Here is an 18,026-nt window from a genome sequence, read left to right on the forward strand (position 1 = left end):
ACAAAAAAAATACTCAGTTTTATGAAGTCTTAGAACAGATAAAATTCTATGCTCATATAAATCAGCATAGTGTCTGAGGGATGCAAATTGCCTGAAAAGTGTTCAAGAGTTTCATCTGGGTTGATGGAAATCTCCATATTTCCATCATGGTTGGTTGAGCTGGTAGTTACACTTGTTTATGCCTTTGTCAAAACTTATCAAACAACATGCTTAAAATGCATTCATTTTAAATTCTACATAATTTGCAATAAATAAACAAATAATGAACAAACAAATAAAAATAACAAAGTAAAAAAAATTGAGGCATTGAAGTTTTCAACTACTACTAGAGAATTAGTTTGCCCTTCAATTATGCCAATGATTGTTATATATATTGGGGGACTTTTTTCTTCCTTTTTTTTTTTTAAAGATTTTATTTATTTATTTTGACAGAGAGAGAGACACAGCAAGAGAGAGAACACAAGCAGGGGGAGTGGGAGAGGGAGAAGCAGGCTCCCTGCCGAAGGGCTCAATCCCAGGACCCTGGGATCATGACCTGAGCCGAAGGCAGACGCTTAACGACTGAGCCACCCAGGCGCCCTGGGGGACTTTTTTCTTTGATGCATATATGATTATAATTGTTACAGCTTCTTGATGAACTGACCCTTGTATCAATATATAATGTCCTTTTCTCTTGTAACAATTTTTGACTTAGTCTATTTTGTCTGTTATTATAACCAACCCAGTTCTCTTTGATTACAATTTTTTAAGGAATATCTCTTTGCATCCTTTCACTTTGAATCTATTTGTGTTTATAGATCTAAAATGAGTCTCTTGTACACAGCATATGGTTGCACCATGTTTTATTATGGCTGGATCATGTTTTGTTTATCCATTGTGCTAATCTCTGCCTTTTGTTAGGAAGATTTTATCTATTCATATTTAAATTAGTTTCGATCAGGAACTACTGCCATTTTGCTGTTTTCTGTATGTCTTACACCTTTTTCATCATTCATTTCTTCCATTACTGCCTTCATTTATGTTTACTTGATTTTTTGTTATGAACCATTTTGAGTCTCTTCTTGTTTCCTTTTGTGTGTATTATGAGATATTTCTTTGTGGTTACCATGGTGATGACATTTAACATCCAAAATTTAAAACAATGTAGTTTGAATTAATGCCAACTTCAATAGCATGCAAATTTCTAAATGATTTTTGACATGCCTAAAATATACAAGGGTAAAGAAACTACACATATGTCCTGTAATCTAGTTGATAAAAGTTGTTTCCCAAGGAGGTTACAGGTTAACAATTCTGATGCTGATGCATGTGTATACTGGAATTGAACAAATGACTATGTGGATGGTGGTTGGTAGAACACAAGTTTTTCACTTTTGGAGAGGGAATTCACAGAGAAGCAAAGGAAGGAGACTAGAATGGTCATTATAGTAACAGATTAGAGTGGGGACGTTAGTATGAACTCATGTGTATCTTAATATACATGCAGATGGTTACACATAGAAATATTTATACACGTTTATATACATGGGTTAGAATACACACATGCAGTTCCTTGTTCTGTCAGCTAAGAGGACTTAGAAACAATGGCACTCCAGATCAAAGACCAGACTTAGTGCTCATATATTATTTAATTTTTTGATTTTCTGTTTTGACATACAAAACCTGTACATAATTAATGTTTACAACTTGAGTTTGGAATTAAGTATACACCTGTGAAATCATCACTACAAACTATGCCATACATATTAACTGCAAAAGGTTTCTCTCACCAACTTATATTTTATTTTTTATAAGAACACTTAACAAAAACATAGATGAGAGGAAGTAAAAAGGTAGTGTTTGTATGTGAATGAACTTAAGGTTCATTTATTTTATTTATTTTATTTTTTTAAGATTTTATTTGACAGAGAGAGCACAGGCAGAAGGAGAGAGAGGGAGAAGCAGGCTCCCTGCCGAGCAAGGAGTCCGATGCGGGACTGGATCCCAGGACCCTGGGATCATGACCCGGGCCGAAGGCAGCCGCTTAACCAACTGAGCCACCCAGGCATCCCAAGGTTCATTTATTTATTTCATTCATTTATTTTATACTTATAAAATAAGCTATTGTATCTATATTTTTTGTAAGCCTCATAGTAGCCACAAACAAAAGCTACATTAGATTCACAAAGTATAAAGAGTAGAGAATCAAAGTATACCACTAAGAAAAATGATCCTTCACAAAAGAAGACAGCAAAAGAGGAAGAAAGGAGTAAGGGGCATACAAAATAGCCAGTAAATAATTAATTAATAAGATGAAATTATTGAGCCTTACCTATCAATAATTATTCTAAATACAAATGGATTGAATTCTCCAATTAAAAAAAAGAGACAAAGAAGGTTATTATATAATTATAAAGAGCTTAATTCATCAACAAGATATATCAATCATAAGTAAATATGCACCTAACATAAGAGCACTTAAATATATTAAGTAAATACTAACAGATCTGAAGGTAAAAACAGACAAAAACACAAAAATAGTAGCTCCATTTTCAACAATAAATAAATTGACTGCAAATCAATAAGGGAACATTGGACTTGAACTGTACTTTAGAAAAAATGACCATAATAAATACACATAGAACATTCACCCAACAACAGCAGAATACACATTTTCCTCAAATGCACATGGAACATTCTCCAAGACAGACTATACGTTAGGTCAAGAAAATGTCTTAGCAAATTTAAGAAGATTGAAATTATATCAAGTGTCTTTTGCAACCACAATGGGATGAAACTAGAAATAGAGAAGAAAAGATGGAAAATTCACAAATATGTGGAAATTAAACAACTGGAAAACTAATGGGTCAAAGAAGAAATCAAAAGAGAAATAAATAAAATCTTGAAACAAATAAAAATGGTAACACAACATACCAAAACCTATGAAATAAATAAAACCTATATATGGCAAGCCCATAGCTAACATTATACTCAATGGTAAAGGGTTGAAAGAGTCTCCTCTAAATTCAGGAATAGACAAGGGTGCCCACTTGCACCACTCCTATTCATCATAGTAGTGGAAGTCCTAGCCAGAGCAATTAGGCAAGAAAAAATAAATAAAAGACATCAGATCAGAAATGAAGAATTAAATTGTCTCTGTTTGTAGGTGATATGATCTTATATAGTGAAAATCCTAAATACTCAACCAAAAAATTATTAAAGCTAATCAAAAAATTCAGTAACACGGTCAACTAATATTTGATAAAGGAGCCAATAATACAAAATGGGGACAAGATAGTCTCTTCAATAATGGTCCTGGGCAAACTGGATAATTACATGCAGAAATATAATTTGACTTCTATCTATACCACTTACAAAAATTAACTTAAAATGGATTCGACCCCTATCTATACCACTAACAAAAATTAACTCAAAATGGATTAAAGACTTAAACATTAGACCTGAAACCATAAAACAGTTAGGAAACAAACAAACCAAAACAAAACAAAACAAAAACAGAGAAAAAGTTCCTTGACATTGGTCTTGGCAACAAATTTTTGGATATACTAACCATTTAAACTGTTGTAAGGTTATATTGCATTGCAGTTTTGATTTCCATTTCCCTGATGGTCAGTAATATTAAGCACCTTTTCATATACCTGTTGCTTATTTCAATGTATTCTTTGGAGAAGTATCTGTTGAGTTCCTTTGCCCATTTTTTAATCAAGTTATTTGTTTTGTTTTTGTTTTTGCTCTTGATTAGAGTGGTTTCCTTTATATTCTGGATATTAACCCTTTATCAAATATATGGATTGCAAATATTTTTCCCATTCTGTAGATTTTCTTTTTATTTTATTGATTGTTTCCACTGTTGTTCAGAAGTTTTTAGTTTGATGTAATCTCACTTGTCTATTTTTGCCTTCATTGCCTGTGCTTTTGGTGCCAAGACCATTGTTCAGAAGCTTTTTTTTTTTTTTTAAATTTTATTATGTTATGTTAGTCACCATACAATACATCATTGGTTTTTGATGTGGTGATCCACGATCCATTGTTTTCGTATAACACCCAGTGCTCCATGCAGTACGTGCCCTCCTTAACACCCATCACCAGGCTAACCAATCCCCCCTCCCCCCTCCCCTCTAAAACCCTGTTTGTTTCTCAGGTCCATAGTCTCTCATGGTTCATCTCTCCCTCCAATCCCCCCCCCCATTTTTCCCTTCCTTCTCCTAATGTCCTCCATGCTATTCCTTATATTCCACAAATAAGTGAAACCATATGATAATTGACTTTCTCTGCTTGACTTATTTCACTTAGCATAATCTCCTCCAGTCCCATCCATGTTGATGTAAAAGTTGGGTATTCATCCTTTCTGATGGCTGAGTAATATTCCATTGTATATATGGACCACATCTTCTTTATCCATTCATCTGTTGAAGGGCATCTCGGCTCTTTCCACAGTTTGGCTATTGCGGACATTGCTGCTATGAACATTGGGGTGCATATGGCCCTTCTTTTCATTACATCTGTGTCTTTGGGGTAAATACTTAGTAGTGCAATTGCTGGGTCATAGGGTAGCTCTATTTTTAAGTTTTTGAGGAATCTCCATGCTGTTTTCCAAAGTGGCTGTACCAACTTGCATTCCCACCAACAGTGTAAGAGGGTTCCCCTTTCTCCACAACCTCTCCAACATTTGTTGTTTCTTTCCCTGTCCATTTTTGCCATTCCAACTGGTGTAAGGTGGTATCTCAATGTGGTTTTGATTTGTATTTCCCTGATGGCTAATGATGATGAACATTTTTTCATGTGTCTGTTAGCCATTTGTATGTCTTCTTCAGAGAAGTGTCTTTTCATCTCTTCTGCCCACTTTTTGACTTGATTATTTGTTTTTTGGGTGTTGAGTTTGAGAAGTTCTTTATAGATCTTGGATACCAGCCCTTTATCTGTAGTGTCATTTGCAAATATCTTCTCCCATTCTGTGGGTTGCCTTTTTGTTTTGTTGACTGTTTCCTTTGTTGTGCAGAAGCTTTTTATCTTGATCAAGTCCCAAAAGTTCATTTTTGCTTTTGTTTCACTAGCTTTTGGAGATATATCTGAAAGAAGTTGCTGAGGCCAATGTCAAAGAGGTTCCTGCCTATGTTCTCTTCTAGGATTTTGATGGACTCCTGTCTCACATTGAGGTCTTTCAACCATTTGGAGTCTATTTTTGTGTGTGGTGTAAGGAAATGGTCCAGTTTCATTCTTCTGCATGTGGCTGTCCAATTTTCCGAACACCATTTGCTGAAGAGACTGTCTTTTTTCCATTGGACATTCTTTCCTGCTTTGTCAAATATTAGTTGACCATAGAGTTGAGGGTCCATTTCTGGGCTCTCTATTCTGTTCCATTGATCTATGTGTCTGTTTTTGTGCCAGTTCCATACTGTCTTGATGATGACAGCTTTGTAATAGAGCTGGAAGTCTGGAATTGTGATGCCGCCAGCTTTGCTTTTCTTTTTCAACATTCTTCTGGCTATTCGAGGTCTTTTCTGGTTCCATACAAATTTTAGGATTATTTGTTCCATTTCTTTGAAAAAAGTGGATGGTATTTTGATGGGGATTGCATTGAATGTGTAGATTGCTGTAGGTAGCATTGACATCTTCACAATATTTGTTCTTTCAATCCATGAGCATGGAACGTTTTTCCATTTCTTTGTGTCTTCCTCAATTTCTTTCATGAGTATTTTATAGTTTTCTGAGTACAGATCCTTTGTCTCTTTGGTTAGATTTATGCCTAGGTATCTTATGGTTTTGGGTGCAATTGTAAATGGGATCGACTCCTTAATTTCTCTTTCTTCTGTCTTGTTGTTGGTGTATAGGAATGCCACTGACTTCTGTGCATTGATTTTATATCCTGCCACTTTACTGAATTCCTGTATGAGTTCTAGCAGTTTTGGGGTGGAGTCTTTTGGGTTTTCCACATAAAGTATCCTATCATCTGCAAACAGTGAAAGTTTGACTTCTTTGCCGAATTGGATGCATTTGATTTCTTTTTGTTGTCTGATTGCTGTGGCTAGGACTTCTAATACTATGTTGAATAGCAGTGGTGATAGTGGACATCCCTGCTGCATTCCTCACCTTAGGGGGAAAGCTCTCAGTTTTTCCCCATTGAGAATGATAGTCGCTGTAGGTTTTTCATAGATGGCTTTTATGATATTGAGGTATGTACCCTCTATGCCTATACTCTGAAGAGTTTTGATCAAGAAAGGATGCTGTACTTCGTCAAATGCTTTTTCTGCATCTATTGAGAGGATCATATGATTCTTGTTCTTTCTTTTGTTAATGTATTGTATCACGTTGATTGATTTGTGGATGTTGAACCAACCTTGCAGCCCAGGGATAAATCCCACTTGGTCGTGGTGAATAATCCTTTTAATGTACTGTTGGATCCTATTGGCTAGTATTTTGGTGAGAATTTTTGCATCCATGTTCATCAGGGATATTGGTCTGTAATTCTCCTTTTTGATGGGGTCTTTGTCTGGTTTGGGGATCAAGGTCATGGTGGCCTCATAAAATGAGTTTGGAAGTTTTCCTTCCATTTCTATTTTTTGGAACAGTTTCAGAAGAATAGGTATTAATTCTTCTTGAAATGTTTGGTAGAATTCCCCTGGGAAGCCATCTGGCCCTGGGCTTTTGTTTGTTGGGAGATTTTTGATGACTACTTCAATTTCCTTAGTGGTTATAGGTCTGTTCAGGTTTTCTATTTCTTCCTGGTTCAGTTTTGGTAGCTGATACATCCCTAGGAATGCATCCATTTCTTCCAGATTGTCTAATTTGCTGGCATAGAGTTGCTCATAATATGTTCTTATAATTGTTTGTATTTCTTTGGTGTTGGTTGTGATCTCTCCTCTTTCATTCATGATTTTATTTATTTCGGTCCTTTCTCTTTTCTTTTTGATAAGTCTGGCCAGGCATTTATCAATCTTGTTAATTCTTTCAAAGAACCAGCTCCTTGTTTCGTTGATCTGTTCTACTGTTCTTTTAGTTTCTATTTCATTGATTTCTGCTCTGATCTTTATTATTTCTCTTCTCCTGCTGGGTTTAGGCTTTATTTGCTGTTCTCTCTACAGCTCCTTTAGGTGTAGGGTTAGGTTGTGTACTTGAGACCTTTCTTGTTTCTTGAGAAAGGCTTGTATTGCTATATACTTTCCTCTTAGGACTGCCTTTGCTGTATCCCAAAGATTTTGAATAGTTGTGTTTTCATTTTCATTGGTTTCCATGAATTTTTTTAATTCTTCTTTAATTTCCTGGTTGGCCCATTCATTCTTTAGTAGGATGCTCTTTAGCCTCCATGTATTTGAGTTCTTTCTGACTTTCCTCTTGTGATTGAGTTCTAGTTTCAAAGCATTGTGGTCTGAAAATATGCAGGGAATGATCCCAATCTTTGGTACCAGTTGAAACCTGATTTATGACCTAGGATGTGATCAATTCTGGAGAATGTTCCATGGGCACTAGAGAAGAATGTGTATTCCATTGCTTTGGGACGGAATATTCTGAATATGTCCATGAAGTCCATTTGGTCCAGTGTGTCATTTAAAGTCTTTATTTCCTTGTTGATCTTTTGCTTAGATGATCTGTCCATTTCAGTGAGGGGGGTGTTAAAGTCCCCCACTATTATTGTATTGTTGTCAATGTGTTTCTTTGCTTTTGTTATTAATTGCCTTATATAATTGGCTGCTCCCATGTTAGGGGCATAGATATTTACAATTGTTAGATCTTCTTGTTGGATAGACCCTTTAAGTAGGATATAGTGTCCTTCCTTATCTCTTATTACAGTCTTTGGTTTAAAATCTAATTTGTCTGATATAAGGATTGCCACCCCAGCTTTCTTTTGGTGTCCATTAGCATGGTAAATGGTTTTCCACCCCCTCACTTTCAATCTGGGGATGTCTTTGGGTCTAAAATGAGTCTCTTGCAGACAGCATATCAATGGGTCTTATTTTTTATCTAATCTGATAGCCTGTGTTTTTTGATTGGGGCATTTAGCCCATTTACATTCAGGGTAACTATTGAAAGATATGAATTTAGTGCCATTGTATTGCCTGTAAGGTGACTGTTACTGTATATTGTCTGTGTTCCTTTCTGGTCTATGTTGCTTTTAGGCTCTCTCTTTGCTTAGAGGACTCCTTTCAATATTTCTTGTAGGGCTGGTTTCATGTTTGCAAATTCCTTTAGTTTTTGTTTGTCCTGGAAGCTTTTTATTTCTCCTTCTATTTTCAATGACAGCCTAGCTGGATATAGTATTCTTGGCTGCATATTTTTCTCATTTAGTGCTCTGAATATATCCTGCCAGTCCCTTCTGGCCTGCCAGGTCTCTGTGTATAGGTCTGTTGCCAATCTAATGTTTCTACCATTGTAGGTTACATATCTCTTCTCCCGAGCTGCTTTCAGGATTTTCTCTTTGTCTATGAGACTCATAAGTTTTACTATTAGATTTCAGGGTGTTGACCTATTTTGATTGATTTTGAGAGGGGTTCTCTGTGCTTCCTGGATTTTGATGCCTGTTTCCTTCCCCAAATTAGGGAAGTTCTCTGCTATAATTTGCTCCAATATACCTTCTGCCCCTCTCTCTCTTCTTCTTCTGGGATCCCAATTATGCTAATGTTGTTTCGTCTTATGGTATCGCTTATCTCTCAAATTCTGCCCTCGTGATCCAGTAGTTGTTTATCTCTCTTTTTCTCAGCTTCTTTATTTTCCATCATTTGGTATTCTATATCACTGATTCTCTCTTCTGCCTCATTTATCCTAGCAGTTAGCGCCCCCATATTTGATTGCACCTCATTAATAGCCTTTTTGATTTCGACTTGGTTAGATTTTAGTTCTTTTACTTCTCCAGAAAGGGTTTCTCTAATAACTTCCATGCTTTTTTCAAGCCCAGCTAGTATCTTTAAAGTGATGATTCTGAACTCTAGATCCGACATCGTACTGATGTCCGTATTGAGTAGGTCCCTGGCAGTTGGTACTACCTCTTGTTCTTTTTGTTGAGGTGATTTTTTCCGTCTTGTCATTTTGTCCAGAGGAGAATAGATTAATGAGAGAACAAAATGCTAACAGGGTAACAACGTCCCCAGAAAATATACGCTAAACAAATCAGAAAAGACCTGAAACAGGGGAAAAGAAAGGGAAAAAGAGAAAAAGAGAAAAAAAGAGAAAGAGAAAGAGAAAGATAAAAACAAACAAAAACAGAACAAAACAACAACAACAAAAAACAGAATATGATCAAATATGATCAGGCTGGTGCATAGATCAGTGCCACACACTAGATTTTGGGTGTATTCTGGTCTGTTAGAAGAAAGTGCCTCCCAAAATTTTAAAGAAAGAAAAACTTATATATGTACAAAAATAAGGGTTGATATGATGAAGGGATGGAATATGACTGTAAAGATGAAAATTATTAAAAATTTTATAAAAGGAATTGATAAGTTGTTTGAAAAAAGAAAGAAGAGGATTTAAAAAAAAAAGAAAAAAGGGAGAGAATGTGATCAGGCAGGGGAGTAGAAAAAAACCATACACTAGAGATTTAGGGTATATTTTGATCTGTTAGAAGAAACTATCTCAAAATTTTAAAGAGAGAAGAACTTGTATATATATGCCAAAAATATGGGTAACTACTATGAAGGGATAGAATATGACTCTAAAAATGAAAAATAAAAATGTTTTTTAAAAAAGGGATTGATAAGATGTTGGTTGAAAAGGGGAAAAAGAAAAATTTTTTTAAAAAGACAGTTAAAAAAAATTAACTTTGAAAGACTAAAGAATCATGGTAAAAAAGCCATGAATTCTATGTGCAGTAGTCCCCTAGCGCTGGAGTTCTGCCGTTCTCATTGATCGGTAAACTTGGTCTTGGCTGGCTGTTCTCGCTGATCTTCTGGGGAGGGGCCTGTTGCCGTGGTTTCCAAATGTCTTTGCCTGAGGCAGAATTGCCCCGCCCTTGCCCCCTCCCAGCTAAGTAATCTGCTCGGGTTTGCTCTCCGGGGCTTTTGTTCCCTGCGAGCTTTCCGTACAGCTTTGGAGGCGGAGAGTGAAAATGGCGGCCTCCCAATCTCCGCCCTGGAGGAGCCGAGAACTCGGGCCCCGCTCCTCAGTGAGCCCCCAGAGAAAAGCAGTCAGTCACTCCCGGCTCCCCGGTCTCCAGCTGCACTCCATGCTCACCCGGCCTGTGACCGCGCGTTTCTATCTCTGGCACCCGACCCCGGGTGGAGTCTCCAAACCCAGCAGATCCCTGCGGCGCACTCTCGTGCCGCTCCTCCCAGGGGAGGAAGGTGAGTCTCCCCGGATCTGCCGCTTGTTGGGTCGCTGCTGGAGGAGCAGTGGCCCGACTGTGCCGTGGATCACGGTTTATGGCAACGCCGAGCTGAGAGCCCGCGCCTGGGCTCCGCCTCTGCAGCCGGCTTCCCTGCTCCGTTACCTGGGAGCTCTGCCACTCTCAGGCACCCCCGGTCTTTCTGTGACCCCCAGGGTCCTGAGACCACACTGTCCCGGAGGGTTCCACCCCCCACTTAGCCACCAGAGTGACGTCCCTCAGCGGAGCAGACTTTTAAAAGTTCTGATTTTGTGCTCCGCGGCTCTATCACTTGCCAGAAGCGGCCGACGGAGGCCCCTCCCCCGCCGTCTATCCTCCCGAATATCACCTCGGATTCACTTCTCCGCATGTCCTACCTTCCAGAAAGTGGTCGCTTTTCTGTTCAGAGAGTTGTTGCTATTCTTTTCTTCGATCTCCTGTTGAGTTTATAGGTGTTCAGAATGGTTTGATCCCTATCCAGCTGAATTCCTGAGAGGAGACGAAATCCAGGTCTCCTACTCCTCCGCCATCTTGCTCCACCTCCTCTCCCTCCTCTTATTAATGTGTTCTATCGCAATGATTGATTTGTGAATGTTGAACCACCCTTGCATCCTGGGGATAAATCCCACTTGGTCGTGGTGGATGATCCTTTTAATGTATTGTTGGATCCTATTAGCTAGGATTTTGTTGAGGATTTTGGAATCCATATTCATCAGGGATATCGGTCTGAAATTCTCCTTTTTGAAGGGGTCTTTGCCTGGTTTGGGGATTAAGGTAATGCTGGCCTCATAGAATGAGTTTGGAAGTTTTCCTTCTGTTTCTATTTTTTGAAACAGCTTCAGTAGAATAGGTATTATTTCTTCTTTGAATGTTTGGTAGAATTCCCCAGGGAATCCATCAGTCCGTGGACTCTTGTTTTTTGGGAGGTTTTTGATCACTGCTTCAATCTCGTTACTGGTTATTGGCCTATTCAGGTTGTCAATTTCTTCCTATTTCAGTCTTGGCAGCTTTAGGTTTCCAGGAAGGCCTCCATTTCATCCAGATTGCTCAGTTTATTGGCATATAGTTGTTGATAATAATTTCTAATAATTGTTTCTATTTCCTTGGTGTTAGTCGTGATCTCTCCCCTTTCATTCATAATTTTATTAATTTGGGTCCTTTCTCTTTTCTTTTGGATAAGTCTGGTCAGTGGTTTATCGATCTTATTAATTCTTTCCAAGAACCAACTTCTAATTTCGTTGATCTGATCTACTGTGTTTCTGGTTTCTAATTCATTGATTTCTGCTCTAATTTTAATTATTTCTCTTCTAATGCATGGCTTAGGCATCATTTGTCGCTTTTTCTCTAGTTCCTTAAGGTGTAGAGTTAGTTGGTGAATTCAGGATTTTTCTATTTTTTTGAGTGAGGCTTGGATGGCTATGTATTTCCCCCTTAGGACCGCCTTTGCAGTATCCCATAGGTTTTGGACCGATGTGTTTTTGTTCTCATTGATTTCCATGAATTGTTTAAGTTCTTCTTTGATTTCCTGGTTGACCCAAACATTCTTGAGCAGAGTGGTCTTTAGCTTCCAAGTGTTTGAATTTCTGCCAAATTTTTTCTTGTGATTGAGTTCCAGTTTTAAAGCACTGTGGTCTGAGAATATGCAGGGAATAATCTCAATCTTTTGGTATCAGTTGAGACCTGATTTGTGACCCAGTATGTGGTCTATTCTGGAGAAAGTTCCATGTGCGCTCGAGAAGAATGAGTATTCTGTTGTTTTAGGGTGGAATGTTCTGTACATATCTATGAGGTCCATCTGGTCCAATGTATCATTCAAAGCTCTTGTTTCCTTGTTGATTTTCTGCTTCGATGATCTGTCCATTGCTGAGAGTGGAGTATTGAGGTCTCCTACAATTTACGTATTGTTATCAATATGACTCTTTATTTTGGTTAACAGTTGGCTTATGTAGATGGCTGCTCCCATGTTGGGGGCATAGATATTTACAATTGTTAGATCTTCTTGTTGGATAGACCCTTTAAGAATGATATAGTGTCCTTCTGTGTCTCTTATTACAGACTTTAGTTTAAAATCTAATTTGTCTGATATAAGAATTGCTACCCCAGCTTTCTTTTGAGGCCCACTGTCATAGAAGATGGATCTCCATCCCTTCACTTTCAGTCTGGATGTATCTTTAGATTCAAAATGAGTCTCTTGTAGGCAGCATATGGATGGGTCCTGTCTTTTTATCCAATCTGCAACCCTGTGCCATTTTATGGGAGCGTTTAGGCCATTCACGTTGAGAGTGATTATTGAAAGATATGAATTAATTATCATCATGTTGCCTGTGAAGATGTTGTTTTTATAGATTGTACCTGTAAATTTCTGTTGTAGATCACTCTTGGGGTCTTTCTTCTTTTATAGAACCCCCCTTAATATTTCTTGCAAGGCCAGCTTAGTGGTCACATATTCTTTCAACTTCTGCCGGTCGTGGAAGCTCTGCATCTCTCCATCCATTCTAAATGAAGCCTTGCCGGATAAAGTATTCTTGGCTGCATGTTCTTCTCATTTAGTACCCTGAATATGTCTTGCCAGGCCTTTCTGGCTTGCCAGGTCTCTGTGGATAGGTCTGATGTTATTCTGATGTTCCTCCCTCTGTACGTAAGGAATCTCTTCCCCCTAACTGCCCTTAAGATGGTTTCCTTGGTTCTAAGATTTGCAAGTTTTACTATTACATGCCGGGGTGTTGGTCTGTTTTCCTGGATCTTGGGAGGGGTCCTCTCTGCCTCTAGGATGCGAGTATTTGTTTCATTCCCAAGATTAGGGAAGTTCTCAGCTATGATTTGCTCAAATATATCTTCTAGTCCTCTCTCTCTCTACTCCCTCCGGGATTCCAATTTTTCTGACATTGGAACACTTCATGGTGTCACTTATTTCTCTGATTCTATTTTCACGGATTCTGAGTTGTTTTTCCCTGACCTCCTCTTTTCCCTTTTTATCTATTATATTGTCTTCCAGGTCGCTTATTTGCTCTTCTGCCTCAGTTACCCTAGCTATTAGATTATCTAGATTGGATTGGATCTCATTGATAGCATTTTTAAGTTCTGCCAATTCAGCTTTCATTTCTGCCCTTAGAGACTCTATGTTGCCATTAATTGATTTCTCCATTCTAGTCATTGTCTTCACAATTGCTAGCCTGAATTCCATCTCCGACATCTTGGTTATATCTGCATCCATTTGTAAATCTGCAGCATAAGTCATAATCTCTGAGCCTTTTCTATTTTGGCGGCTCCTCCTCCTAGTCATTCTGTTGATGGGTGTTTGAGGGAATGTATAGAGTCCAAATTATTGACCAGAACCCAAGCAAGATGCACCTGTTTTCTTGGGACCTTAGGGTTGCTGGCCTCTTGTTTTCCCAGCCTGTCTTCTGCGGGAGGGGCCTGCTGCGCTGTTACTCAGGCAACCCTGTTTGGGTGGAGTTGCCCTGTGCCCCTGTGGTGGGGGATGGGCTCAGCGGGAATCAGTTTTGGGGGCTTTTGTTCTCTGGCGGCTTTCCATGTCTCTTCCACGAGTCAGAGCAGAAGAGACCATTTCCAACCCTCTGCCTCAGAGCAGAGAGATTGCAGTCTGTTCTTCAGTGAGCTCTCCAGGCCACACCGTCTGTGTTTCTGTCCGTGCTGCTATAAACTGCAGCGTCCTGGATTGTGTGCCCCTCTGCAGCACTCCCAGTCCTGCCTCCAGATTTGGGCTTGTCTCTGCCCTTTGTGCTTCTAAAACCACCAGCCGCTCCCAGATCGCCCGCGCGACCCCATCAATCCGGGTTCCCACCCCGGGGGCTGCAGTTTGCCCGCAGGACCCCGCCACTCCGGGTTTCTGCCCCAGGGGCTGCCCTAAAGTCCTTTCATGATGCTACCGGTCTGCGAGTCTGTGCCCGTCCGCAGCGCGCGAGGCTGTTACTCACCGGCGGTGTAGGATCCCCACGGCCGGGCTCCCTCCCGCTGCCGTTTATCCTCCAATATCTGCCCGTGGAATCACGGCTGCCCGCTTTGTACCTCAAAACCAACCGCCTGTGAATATTCTGCTTGTAGAGATCCAGATCTTACATCTCAGGCTGATTTCATGGGTGCTCAGAGTGGTCTGGTAGATATCCAGCTCAATTCTGGGGACCAGTTGAAATAGGGTCCCCTACTCCTCCGCCATCTTTCCCCCCCTCTCAGAAGCTTTTTACCTATGTTTAATTCAAAATCTGTGGCTTAGCTGTAAGGCTCAGTCTTCTTCACCAAATTTTCTACTCTCCTATCCTGCCATATCCACTTCCTCCCCCCCCCCACACACACACACATCTACTACCCTATGCTCATATAAACTCATCAATCAGCATTTTATGGTGAATTATCAAAAAGGACTCAGTCAAAAGATTGGTCAATATCAACACTTTGACCCTGTAATATTTTATGAATTACATTTAGGGTGATATACCCAGAGTTCTCAATTTTCAGCTGAAAGATTAAGTTAAGTTTTTCTAATAGCTGATAAGGGATACTCTAAGTCTCCCATTTCCTCTATGGGAGACCTGAGTGTGTGCCTGCCATGGTTGGCTGCCACTTCTTGATGGGCATTGCCAGGCACAGGATACCTCAAATTTCTCACAACACAAATCATGACACCCGAGGTCTTTAGATTAATGACTTCATATGGTTGCAAAAATTTACCTCTAAAAAGCCTCACTTCCCCCCTCTTTTTTTTTTTTACAAAATCAAACAGCCAGATTTAACTACAATTATTTCTTTTTTTTTTTTTAAGATTTTATTTATTTATTTGACAGAGAGAGAGACAGTGAGAGCAGGAACACAAGCAGGGGGAGTGGGAGAGGGAGAAGCAGGCTTCCAGCATAGCAGGGAGAGTGATGCAGGGCTCGATCCCAGGACCCTGGATCATGACCTGAGCCGAAGGCAGATGCTTAATGACTGAGCCACCCAGGCGCCCCAAACCACAATTATTTCTTAATATAAATTCAATACCACCTCATTATGTTTTATACAAATGTCTACTAATTACAGTGAGGCAACCATGGCATGATGATCAGTCTGAAAACTTACAAGCACTTAACTCAGTGGGTCCAGTAGGGACTTAACACAGAAGCCCTGGTGAAGGCTTTCAATGCTATTCTCCATATCTGAGCCTTTAAATAAGCTGAACGCCCTGTCTTGGAGTATCTTTCTTTCCCTGCCCATAGGTAACTCCTTCTCATCTTTCTAAATGAAGTATTATGGTACCTCCTGATAAGTACTGTTCTGAAATGCCCATGGGTTTTATGGAGATATCATTTCTATGTCCTGTACAAAGATATTTGTGGCAACAAAATGGCACTTATCATACAGACTCTAATTCTCCACTTCCTTCTCTAGCTCCATGGGAACCAAGGCCACCCACAACAGTATAAATTGCATATTGGAACCCAATAAACACTTCTTTATGAAAGAGTTAATCATAAGCTGATGAAAACACCATAGAATAAGGGCAGTAGTGATCGGGAGACACTCACCTGTCTGAAAGATGACCACCTATGAGGCCTCCCACCAGCATTCCAGCCATGAATAAGAATTGAACAATTGATTTCTGTGACTGAAAATTACATACTAGGTCCCACTGGAAGAGAAGGAAATCAGCACAGAGGAGTTTCACAGCAGCTTACAGTCCCTCAGTGTTCACCTGCTGCAACAGCAGTCAGTGGACACACTGTCCAGCCTCCCTTCCCTACATTTACTTACCTGTATCACCCAAGTCTCAATTTAAGCATGACTTTCTCTAGAAATCCTCAACTAAATCTTCTAGGTTATATTAGGGCCAATCTTTATACTCGCTTAGCACTCCATACCTCCGTGGTTCTCAATCTTTGCCACACACTAAAAACACTGAGGAGATTGTCTAAAATACTGATGCCTACATTTCCTACCTTGAGTGTAACACCCTGGTTTTCTTCTCTGAGAAGTAGCCAGGGCATGGAGATTTTTTTTTTTAATTAATACAGGTACTTCCAATTTGCAACTAGGCTGAGAACAAGTGACCAAAAATAACTTTTCACACATTTTATCAAGTATTTACTTGTCTAATCATTAGTATTCACACTATATTTAGTGGAATTCATGTCTAGTTGGTTGATTTCACTGGCCTCAAATTCAACGTAAGTGCTTGGCAGTTAAGAAGGCAAATACCATATGCTCTCATTCATATGTGGAATTTAAGAAACAAAACAGATGAACATATGGGAAAGGGGAAAAGAAAAAAATGAGAGAGGGAAACAAGCCATAAGTGACACTTAACTATAGAGAACAAACTGAGGGTTGATGGAAGGAGGTGGGTGGGAGGTGGGCTAGAAGGATGATGGGTATTAAGGAGGGCACTAGTTGTGATGAAAACTGGGTGTTGTATGTAAGTGATGAATCACTGAATTCTACTCCAGAAACCAATATTATACTATATGTTAACTAGCTAAAATTTAAATGAAAAAAAAAGATAAAACAATCACTATTTGCTGAAAGAATGAAAGAGAGCTGACTACAGTATCTACACAATAACTAAAAGACTTGAACCATATTTATCCTGTTATTCTAAACACCCAGGGCACCTGGGTGGCTCAGTCAGTTAAGCATCTGCCTTTGGCTCAGGTCATGACTCAGGAGTCCTGAGATCTAGCCCCACTTCTAGCCCCAATACTCAGGGGGGAGCCTGCTTCTCCCTCTCCCTCTGCTGCTCCCCCTGCTTGTGCTTGCCTTCTCTCTTACTCTCTCTCTCGCTCGCTCGCTATCAAATAAATAAATACAATCTTAAAGAAAAGAAAAGAAATTCTATGAATAAATAAACAAAAAAATAAACACCCAGACTGTATATTCATAAGAGGTAAATGGGGCCTCTTACCTCAGTCACAATGGTGGATGGGAAGGAGCTTTGGTCATACACCCAGCCATCCAGACAAGTCTCTTTGTCTGGCTGGGTCAGTCATGTTGGTGAAGGTTCCCTTCAGATGATGAAGCTGCCACTGGGGATGGATAAAGCGGTGACAGTTCTCCAGCCTCAGGTCTGAGTCCAGTGGGATGGAGATTCTCAGGAGGACATCAGGGCTAAGGATCCCAGTATCATTATCAGAAACTGTGTCATTGTCAAGGATGTGCACCCAGCAGCGATGACTAGGAATGACTGCAGTGAAGTTCTCCAACAATATTTGACAGATTATCATCATAAAAGAGGGAAGAATTAAAACCATCTGAAGGATCTGGAATTTCCCCAGGCCACCAACTTGATCCAGGAGCTCCTGAAAGGCCATTGAGTGTGAACACAGGTTGTCCTCAAGAGGAGACTTTATGGAGAGAAGTTCAAAGAGAGAAAACAGTTTCCTTTCATTAATTCACACTAAGTCAGTGCCAGTTTCTTATCAATCATTCCTACAACAGAGCAGTGGAAGCAGTATCCCCAGTCCTAGAATCAGGAGATGTTAATTTTTTAATAAAGTCACAGAGAAATTTATTTACCTGAGACACTTCTAACGTTGACAAAGAAATCTGTTTAAAATTTTACTCTTTGAAAATTTTACTCTGTGCTTGTCCTCAGTGATCTTCTGAGTGAGCATTGGACTTTGGCATGTACACAACTCTCCAAATAAACTAAAATAAGCTTGCCATGCAATCTTCAGTCATTTCCAGAATATGGAGTTTGAGAGACAAAAAGTGAATGGCTGTGTGATTTTTCTGTGGAAAG

At 39.5% G+C, this 18,026-nt stretch overlaps 1 protein-coding gene across 1 annotated transcript in view; it reads right to left on the reverse strand.

The window, feature by feature from the left end:
* The window catches only part of LOC110576179 (solute carrier family 22 member 10-like), a 34,510-nt gene extending 16,915 nt beyond the window's left edge, over positions 1-17,595 (reverse strand). Inside the window, 3 exon segments of the mRNA XM_021685251.2 lie at positions 15,817-15,920; positions 17,190-17,270; positions 17,272-17,595. Of these exon segments, the coding sequence (XP_021540926.2) occupies positions 15,817-15,920; positions 17,190-17,270; positions 17,272-17,595 (509 nt within the window).
* Positions 17,596-18,026: the final 431 nt, after the last annotated feature.

Source organism: Neomonachus schauinslandi, chromosome 11 (assembly GCF_002201575.2).
Source record: "Neomonachus schauinslandi chromosome 11, ASM220157v2, whole genome shotgun sequence".
Lineage (NCBI taxonomy): Eukaryota > Metazoa > Chordata > Mammalia > Carnivora > Phocidae > Neomonachus > Neomonachus schauinslandi.